Source organism: Lagenorhynchus albirostris, chromosome 2 (genome assembly GCF_949774975.1).
Source record: "Lagenorhynchus albirostris chromosome 2, mLagAlb1.1, whole genome shotgun sequence".
Taxonomy (NCBI): domain Eukaryota; kingdom Metazoa; phylum Chordata; class Mammalia; order Artiodactyla; family Delphinidae; genus Lagenorhynchus; species Lagenorhynchus albirostris.
Genome location: NC_083096.1, coordinates 76,566,187 through 76,575,947, shown reverse-complemented (window position 1 = coordinate 76,575,947; position 9,761 = coordinate 76,566,187). Strand labels below are relative to the sequence as shown.

At 50.4% G+C, this 9,761-nt stretch overlaps 1 protein-coding gene across 1 annotated transcript; it reads left to right on the top strand.

The window, feature by feature from the left end:
- Nucleotides 1-6,426: 6,426 nt before the first annotated feature.
- Nucleotides 6,427-9,274, top strand: LOC132513844 (involucrin-like). Its single transcript, XM_060138452.1, has 3 exons — nt 6,427-6,462; nt 7,742-8,067; nt 8,671-9,274. Exons 2-3 carry the CDS (start codon nt 7,765-7,767, stop codon nt 8,809-8,811), a joined length of 444 nt encoding a protein of 147 aa, XP_059994435.1. The 5' UTR covers nt 6,427-6,462; nt 7,742-7,764; the 3' UTR covers nt 8,812-9,274.
- Nucleotides 9,275-9,761: the final 487 nt, after the last annotated feature.

Sequence of the window (9,761 nt, the reverse complement as noted above, 5' to 3'; positions counted from 1 at the left end):
CAAATGATGATGAGCACTCTAATGAGATAAATAGCATGTTGGAGTGAGCGGTCTATTTTAGATAGGGTGGCTGGAGGAGCCATCTCAGGGAAGTGACATTTCGAGTAGAGGTCTGAATGAGGTGCAGAAGTAAGTCATGGAGATATTTGCAGAAGACGTCTCCAGGAACAGAGAAGTGGGAAAGTCCCAGCCTCGATCCAAACCTCCACAGGCAGGAGCAGAGGAGTGGGAAGATGGGGTTGAAATGAGCATGGGCTGTAGAGCTGTCAGGGTCTCGTGGACTTTGGTCTGTCAGTGGCGACTTCCCAGCAGAGGAAGGGTAGAGTCATGAGCAGAGTTTAGAAGATGCTGGAGGAAGGGAATCAGCACTGGCTATTCTCCCATTTATCTGCTTCTCTTCCCTATAAGACTTTTTGAAAATGCTGTCTATTCTCACTGTCCCAAGCCCTCTCTTCTCATTCGCTCTTGAAGTCACTGCAATCTGGCTTTCATCCTCACCTCTGCCCTTGACTGCCTTTGTCAAGGTCTCCAATGGACTCCATGTTGCCCAGCCCAATGGGTGTTCTTGGTCCTCATCTTTACAGCATTTCCTCCAATTGTTCATCCCTTCTCCTCAACGTCTCCACTTGTCTTCCGGGATACCCCATTCTCCGGATGGGTTTCTTACCTGCTCCTTCTCAGTTTGTCCCAGTTTTCTTGACTTGTTCCTTCTCATCTGACCCCTTGACACTGGAGTAATTCAGGGGATGGTCCTTGAACCTCTTCTCTTTACTATCTGTATTCATTCCCTTGATGACCTCATCCTGGCTCATGACTTCACATGCTATTTATACACTGATGATTTCCAAATTTATGTCTACAGCATGAACCTTCTTCCGAACTCCACTAGTATATCTAACTGCCTACTTGACAATTCTACTTGGGTGTGTCTAATGGGTATCTCAAACTTAACATGTCACAAAGCTCACTGTTGATTTTTCCCACAAAGCCAGCCCCACCTGTGGTCTTCTCTATATCTGTTAGATGGCAGCTCCATCCTTAGTCATTCATTCAGGCCAAGAATTTTTGAGTCATTGTTTGCTCTCACCTATACCTCACATCTAATCTGTTAGTGAGTATTACTGATTCTATTGTCAAAGCATATCTATAATCTGACCACTTCTCCCTGCCTCTGCTACTGTTACCCGAGTTCTAAGCAGCTACTGTGTGGCTGTGGTTGCCTCTTACGGTTCTACCTGCTTCCACCCTTGCCAGAGAGATCCTTTTAAAGTAAGTCAGATGATGCCAATCCTCTGTGCAGTACTCTGCAGTGGCTTCTCATCTCATTCACTGTAAAAGCCCAAGTTGCTGCATGATTTCTCCCACTGCCCGGCATCACCCACTCCTCAACCCTCACCTCTGACAGCTCTTTCCCTCATTCACACATACCCAGCTATACTGGCCTCCTTGCTGGTTTCAGAACATGCCTTAGGGACATGGCCCCTGCTGTTCCCTCTCCCCCCACTTATCCTCACCTTGACCTCATTCCTTCAGGTTCTTGCTGTAGGCCTTTCTTGACTACTCCATTTAAAATACACAACATCCCCTCCCTGAGCGCTCCATAAACCTCTTCTTTGCCCTATTTTTCTACACAGTATTTCTAACACGCTTTATATTCCAGGCATGTGTTTATTTCACTTGCCACCTGCCTCCCACACTGGAATGAAAATTTTAGGAGGGTGGGGACTTTCACCTGTTTTGTTCAAGGCTGTACCCCTAAGTGTCTGGAACACAGGCACACGGGAAGCTCTCAATCTGCTCTCAATGGACAAAAGATCAATAAGGCAGAAGGTGATAAAGGGACTTCCAGCACAGAAGCACAGAGGTGAGTAAAGGTGAACTCAGGAGATGAGGGGATCTGGACCTGGCCGGGACCTGCCACTAACCCGCTGTGTGATTCCTGCCCTTCCTTCCCGTCTCTAGACTGTGTCATCCTTCGTGAAGCCAGGGTTGAACTTGATGACCGTAAAGGCTCCTCCAGCACCAGCTTTCTCAGATGTGGATCTTAAGCTGGTAAAGGAGCTGGTTTGATGGTGCCTGGGGCCTGAGGCTCCCAGAAGTACTGGAGGCTGGACCACAGGGGAGAGAAAAGGCGAGGCTATAGCCGAGCACGCAAGGACTTGCCTGTAAGAGGAAGACCTGGGCTTGCCTTTCTCCCCTAAAGGCTTCTGACTTCTCTCTCTCCTTCCTGCCCTCCCCCCTACACCCCACTCCAAGCAGGCTTTCTAGTAAAACCTGAGTGGCAGGAAAATAACTTTTCGGCCACTCCTGCAGTTTCCAGCTCAGGTGTCTTCTGGTTTGCAGCTCTTCAATTTTCCTCTGTGGCAACCCTGGACGCTGCTTCTCCGGTATCTCCGGTATCTATTGCACTTGATGGACATCCCTGCCTTCCCTGGTGGAGAGGCTGGCCTGGGAGCAGACACACCCACGCTTGCTCCACTTGCTGGCTGGGGGACCCCTGCTCTGAGCCTCAGCTTCTCGTCTGTGAAGTGCAGAGGGTTAAATGAGATAGTGGATGAGGCTTGTTTAGCACCATGTCTGGTAAACAGTAGGCTTTGAAGGTTTGCCTCCTTTGCCTCCTCCCCAGGGAGACTCACAGCCCTGGCCTGTTCACCCCTGCATCCATGCCTAGGCCAGTTAGTTGTGTGCTCATGTGGCATGGCATTGAATCGTACCCATCGCTCTGTTCCTGTACCTGTCTTCCTATCAGATGGGAGCTTCCTGGGAACGGGAGCTGTGTCCCCCTAAATCTGGGGCTTTCTGAGGTCAGGGGTTGTAACTCCCTGGGAGGTTGGGGTGGTAGCCAAGGCCCTCCCCAGTACACTGACCCAACTGGGGCCCCAGAGACCAAGACTCGCCTTGACTCTGCATTGTGGCCTGGTTTGATGCAGAGAGTAAGCAGGAGGCGTGTTTTAGGGAAGAAGGAAGAGGCACTATTTGATACTCTACACCAGACAGACCCATCTGGATGCCTGGAGCAGTTAGATAGCTTAATGACAGTCAAACAATGCACAAATACAAAGAACAGATGAGGTTAGAAAAGGGCCACACTGGGGCTGAGCAGGACCCCAGCAAGGCAATTAACTCCTCTTGGTGAAAACCTCTTCTCCAGGATCAGATGATGCCAATCCTCTGTATAGTACTTTTATGTGATTTCCCAGGGAGCCCCAGGGGAGGGCATCCTGCCAGCTGGAGGAGAGGACACTGAACAGCTCCTTTTCTCTGCTACTGATAAACTTTCCTGGCTTTGCCCCACTTTTTGCACCAGGGGCAGAACTGTGACTGTCCCTCCACAGGATCAGATTCACAAACAAGAGCCAACGATGGGGACTGAAATTGGGAACCAGGAACCCCGTAGATCAAGGAGGGGAAGCCAGAGGAAGACATAAGGAAGGCAACCAGGGCACATCACACAGGCCAACCCAGGAGGCCAGAGAGGAAGAATCAGCCTCTTGGCCCTTTCTTGGTCTTCTCTCCCTTCTTGGAGCAGCAGACGGGCATAAAAGACAAATGAGGCACGGAGGTCAGGTTCAGGAGGCCATGGAGGAGGAGAGTGAGGATTCTGGGCCTGTGGGAAGGTGACCAGTGCGGGCCGCAGATTGTTAGATGATGTAGGCAACAGTGCGCTGAGCAGAGGAGGAGGCCTCAGGGGATGGAGAGGACGTTAGTGGCCTCAGAGGATGGAGGTATTGCCTCTTCGGGAAACAGCTTAGTCATGGTGACCCAAGGTGGGAACATGAGACCTCCTGGTCCAAGTCTGCCTCTCGGGACCATCTGCCATCACCCCGTCCCTTACAAAGAGTTGTCCTCATCCATTCACATCCCCCAGGAAGTGAAATTCGTGACCCATTCCTCCTGCCCCCACAGCTAAGCCACAGTTCAAGAAGGTCGTTTCTTTTGGAGAGTTTCTAGCTCTGCAAGAGAAAGAGCTGGGGCCTCTTTGAGCTGGGGATGAGCTGGCGTCAGGGCCTCTGCATGTGTCATGGGATATGAGCTCATCCTCATTACACTGGGCGGGGGATGGACAGTTACCCGGCCTCTTCATGTGGGCCTGTGGGGTCACTCGCACAGACACCGAGAGGATCTCCCCTGTACACATGCCTGTCTGTGCCCCAGATGGGGCAACCTGAGGGCAGAGCATGGGGCCTCTGAGCCCCTAAAAGGCTGGGGCTCCTCCAACCCCTCCCCTGCACACACACACGTCAGCTCCATGCTTCACCCTCCTCACCACACCCTAGCTTTGCCCAGTGACCAAAGACACACACACTGTCTTCCCTGCAAAGCTCTCATTATGCTATGAATCAGAGGGCGGGAGGTAGATCTGGCAGGTACTAGCCCCTGGAAACCCATAATACCAGTGTGGCTACCTGGGACTGACTGTAATGAGCTGGGGAGGGGCAGATTCCTCCTGTGTGATGTCAGCAGCAGAGCACAGGGCATGGGTGCCCATGTGTGAGGATACAGGGTTGGTTTTGCATGGGGGAGGGGGATGGCAGGGGCAGGGTGGAGAGAGCTTTCCCAGCCCCAGAAGATGGCCATCCCTGTGCTAAGGCAGAGAACATGTGAGGTCCCAGGTGGGCTCAGGGACCAGAGAGGGCATGAGCAGAGGGTAGTATTCTGGAGGCAGGAGTCCCTCCATCTGTCTTTCCAGACTAAGCCCCAGGAGCATGGCAAAATTAGCACCATAAATAGATCTATTTGGGGCTGGGAGGGAGGTGCCTGTGAGGAAAACTATGGGGAAATCAGAATGAATCTCAAAGTTAACCCCAGAAATGAGTATTTTCCTTGATATTGTTCTAACATTTCTTTTTTGATTAGGTTGTGAAGAAGAGAGTTCAAATGATGTTCATAAAATAAGCTATTAACCAATCATTAAAAAGAAAGGCAAGTCACAGTTCAGTTTTGTTTACACACACACACACACACACACACCCCACTAAAATGCTCAATGGTAATTGTGTAATTGTCTCCAGGTGGTGAGATGCACTGTTCTTTCATTCCTTCGACAAATGTTTATAGAGCACTGATTATATTCGACGGTTATGACAGGTTTTGGGGACATAGTGGAAAACCCACCAGGCAAAACTCCTGCCTTTTAGAGCTTATTTTCCAATGGGAGACATGGGAAATAAACAAGTGAACAAAAGCATATAAAAGGGCCCTCAATTGTTCTTAGTGAAATGAAGTGAACCAGGGAATAACTCTCTAGATGGGGTCTCAGGGAGGCTCTCTGGCAGGTCCCCACATTTACAGTGAAGGTGAAAGACACAGAGAGCCCCCAGAGGTGGAGAGCACTGGGCTTGTCCTAGTAACTGAGGACCCTCAGCGAGGGTCTTTGAACCTGAGGCAGTGGTTTGGATTGTATTCCAGGAGTGTTAGGTCATCATCAGCACCGGGGAGGGACAAACAAGCACTAATCCCCACTCTGAAAGCTGGCTTAAGCTATTTTTAGAGAGTAGTTTAGAGAAAGTAATGGATGATCTAGTTTTGATTTTATACCTTCATGCATTTCCCCAAACATTGTATGAAACGTTTGTTTTATCACCATAAGAAGCAATCCTTATTATTTAATTTTTATTTATTATATATTTATTTTAAATATATATATATATATATTTATATATTAAAGACTTAGAATGGTCCATGCTTTGGAGTTTTGGTGAGCATGGCGTTCCTGGAAACTTCTGTAACTACAGCCTTCAGCATAGGTCCTGGATAGCTTCTAGCACATGGTAGCACCTGCAAAGCCTTCTGCTTGACTTTTTGGGCCTAAAGTTGTCAGACTCAACCCTACCCCATCCCAGGAAAGAGTTTATTTCCACACAGAATGGAGTTATAGATGTGTCTCGAGAGCAGATGGGTTATGGACTAGTGGCCAAGAGAATCCCCCAACAGCCCCATCCCTTCATGAGAAGTGATTCCTCCGACCTTTACACAATATCTCCAGACTGGACATCCCAGAAAGACATATAACTTTCCATTCTGTGCCCTTGGAAATGAATCCCACAGCCTAACAATGAGGAAAAACCCATTTTATAGGTGGAGAAAGTGAGATTCAGAAGAAAAGCTTGGCTGAGGTCACAAAACAAGAGGAAAAGGGGACCAGGTTCCTGAAATGCCTCCCTCACCTCCCTGTGCCCAGGTCGCAAGGATCACAGGAGTGAATGAGCCCCCAGAGCCCTCTGGCCAGGCAGGAGCTGTGTGTCCCTGTGAAAAGGGGCCCTGACGGGTTTTTTGCTTAAGGTTCCTATGATGAGTCAGGAAGGGGCTAGAGGAAATAGACCAACAGGAGTGGTGAAACCAGTCCATCTCCTTCACCTTGGGAGAGAGGCGAGGCTGAGGAACAGTATAAAGGGCACCCTGGCCCCTGCTCGGCTCAGTGTTCCACTAGAAGCTTCTGCAGCCATCCTCACTGTGAGTCAGGTAAGTGTTAGCTGGCAGAACCAAGGTTGGGACCAGGGGTCTCCCACAGGCCAGAATACGGCTGGGGGTGGCCAGCCAGGTGGGTGTAGGTATCATTTGTGTGCTGGATTCAACAGGACTACTGTCCTTCTTGGAGGGCTCAGGTCACTGTGCTGAGGGCTAGGTGCCATGGTATGGAAACACAGAACAGACAGCAATCTCCTCCTACCCCATACTTTCTTGGGACCGTATTTTAGAGAGAGAGAGAGAGAGAGAGAGAGAGAGAGAGAGAGAGAGAGAGAGAGAGAGAGAGAGAAAGAAAGGCAGAGAGACAGAGAGGCAGAGAGACAGAGAGACAGAGAAATAGAATGAGACAGAGAGAGGAGTAAGATGGGGATAAAGGGGAAATATGGCCAGTTTCTCTCCTAAAACTGATTGATTTGGGCTGACTGTGATTTTGCCTTCTTTATGGAGGCAGGGTGTCCGGGGACATGCTTGTAACTCTTGGCTGTGCTACCAAAGGGAGAAATGCAGCATGGGGAACACTTTCTATTTGGAGAACCCAGGCTGAGCAGGGACAGGGAAACCCAGCTTAGAAGTAGGAGACTTGAAAGAACCAACTCCAGCTCTCAGTAACCTTCCAGCCCCCTCCCACCACCACCAGCTAAAGCTCAGATGGTCAGGAGAGAAAGCAGCTCTGGAGCTGAATAGGCCAATCTGTTCATTTTACAGAGGAGAAACCTGAGGTCCAGAGGGGCTAAATGACTTTCGCAGAACCACACAGCATTTCACTGGGAGATTTAAGCTGAGATCATGTCATGTGACTCCAGTCCAGGGCGTGCACCCTCACCTCTCAGATCCTCTCGGGATGGGCTACTGATTTTCCAGGACTCGGGAGTTCTCCAGGAGACCTTTCTTTTCGTGGCACCTTCCCTCTTCCTGTCATAATCCCAGAGCTCATCTCTCTTCTTTGTACATGAAGGTCAGAAACAAGGGAGAGACAAGGATAGGCAAGAGCAGGAGGTGAAGTGGTACCCAGCCCACCTTTGCAGAGCACCTCTGGAGAGTCCTCTTTGTTGTCTCTTGGGAACAAGAGGCTCCCAGGAGGGTCTTTCCCTGCCCCTCTCCATTCCTACCCTTCACTCTGCTGCTTCTGGGGAATGATAGCCCAGCGTGGGTGGGAGAGTACCCCCACCCAAGGGAAGAGAGGATGCTGAAAAACCAGGCGCTGCTGCATATTTCCAGGGGTTCATCTACTTCCTCGCCTTCAATTAACCCTCTGACCCATCCTGATTTTCAGGTTGACCTAAAGCAGCTTCCAAGATGTCTCAGCAATGTACTCTGCCGGTGACCTTGCCCCCTGCCCCCAGTAAGGAGCCCCTCAAGCCTGTTTCTCCTCCCACCAACATCCAGCAGGAGCAAGTGAAGCAGCCAACTCCACTGCCTGCCCCATTCCAGAAGGCACCCTCGGAGATCCCAGGGAAGGATCCCATGGAGCTCGGGAAGAAACACACAACTCCTGTGAAGGAGGTGCCCAAGAAAGAGTGTGAGCCACGGCAACAGGAGCCACAGCAGCAGGAACAGGAGCAGCAGCAGCAGCAAAAGTCAGAGGAGCAAGGAAAGCCTGTGGAACAGCAGCAGCAGCAGAAAGAGTCCCAGGAGAAAGGAAAGCCTGTGGAACAGCAGCAGCAGCACAAAGTGTCCCAGGAGCAAGGAAAGCCTGTGATACAGCAGCAGCAGCAGCAGAAAGAGTCACAGGAGAAAGGAAAGCCTGTGGAACAGCAGCAGCAGCAGCAGAAAGAGTCAGAGGAGAAAGGAAAGCCTGTGATACAGCAGCAGCAGCAGCAGCAGAAAGAGTCCCAGGAGCAAGGAAAGCCTGTGGAACAGCAACAGCAGCAGAAAGAGTCACAGGAGAAAGGAAAGCCTGTGGAACAGCAGCAGCAGCAGGAAGTGTCACAGGAGAAAGGAAAGCCTGTGGAACAGCAGCAGCAGCAGAAAGAGTCCCAGGAGCAAGGAAAGCCTGTGGAACAGCAGCAGCAGCAGAAAGAGTCACAGGAGAAAGGAAAGCCTGTGGAACAGCAGCAGCAGAAAGAGTCCCAGGAGCAAGAAAAGCCTGTGGAACAGCAGCAGCAGCAGAAAGTGTCACAGGAGAAAGGAAAGCCTGTGGAACAGCAGCAGAAACAGAAAGAGTCACAGGAGCAAGGAAAGCCTGTGGAACAGCAGCAGCAGCAGAAAGTGTCACAGGAGCAAGGAAAGCATGTGGAACAGCTGAAACAGGAGAAGAAGGTCTTGGGCCAGCGGCTGGATCAAGAGCTAGCAAAGAAAGATGAGCAACTGGAAAAGAAAGGGGAGCAGCAGCTGAAGCAGTAGGAGGGGTTGCTGAAGTAGCCTCTTCTTGTCCCAACTCCTGGCCAGGTCCAAGAGACCAACCTAGTCCAACCACTGAAGGGAGAAGTCTTGACCCTAAAGAAGCAGGAGGTGTAGTGTCCCCCAAATATAAGTAACCACCCCTAGGGGCCCAGAGGCCCCTGGAAATCCCACACAAGTGAAGAGAGAGCCAGTGGCCTGGCTTACCTCCAGTCCCCAACCTGGGTGGCCCACCTTATCTGTGAACCTGCCTGACCCTGTCCTTCTGCATGTCCCTTGGATAGGGCTTGGCGGGGAGGGGAGCTATTGCCCAGCACCCACCCCTGATGAGCCCAATCCCAACCTCAGGTGTCCAGAGCCTCTGCTTGAAGAGACAGTGACTACAGCAACTCTGACTGCATCCCCACTACTATTGTTGAATCTGTGAGTGTGTACAATAATACAGAATAAATGCTGGAAGACCTGGGATCCTGTATTCTCTTTGGCTTTTTACCCTGTGTCGCTCACCGTATAGAAACCTGTGTGGGGGTTAATGGTTGCAAATGACTCTTGGCCAATTTCCAAAGGAGGACAGACATTTTGACCCCTTTTTAATTCTGCTCCCCAAACCATTCAATACATTCAACAGCTTCTAAAAATGAGATCACAACAACACCAAAAGAAAACAAAACAACTTCATTCATGCACCTGAAAGGAGCACTTAGCAGTCATGAAACAACTTCATTCATGCACCTGAAAGTAGCACTTGGCAGTCATGAAGAGGAGATAGGTTATTCTGGTTGGGGGAAGAGGATCTATTCATCTCAGTTCAACACTGCTTTACATTATAGCCCCGGAGCCCAATCCTAGCCCATGGCCAAAGGCACGGGGAGGGAGTGGAGGCTCCACCTGGGTTCTGGTCCCTGCCCAGGTTTTCTCTCCATAGAATGTCCTCATGGTTTCCAAGAGTCTTA

Coding starts and splice junctions, on each gene's coding strand:
- LOC132513844 (XM_060138452.1), top strand. CDS start 7,765: ATGTCTCAGCAATGTACTCTGCCGGTGACCTTGCCCCCTGCCCCCAGT. Junction 8,068..8,670: donor CAGAGGAGCAAGGAAAGCCT/GTGGAACAGCAG, acceptor CAGCAGCAGCAG/CAGAAAGTGTCACAGGAGCA.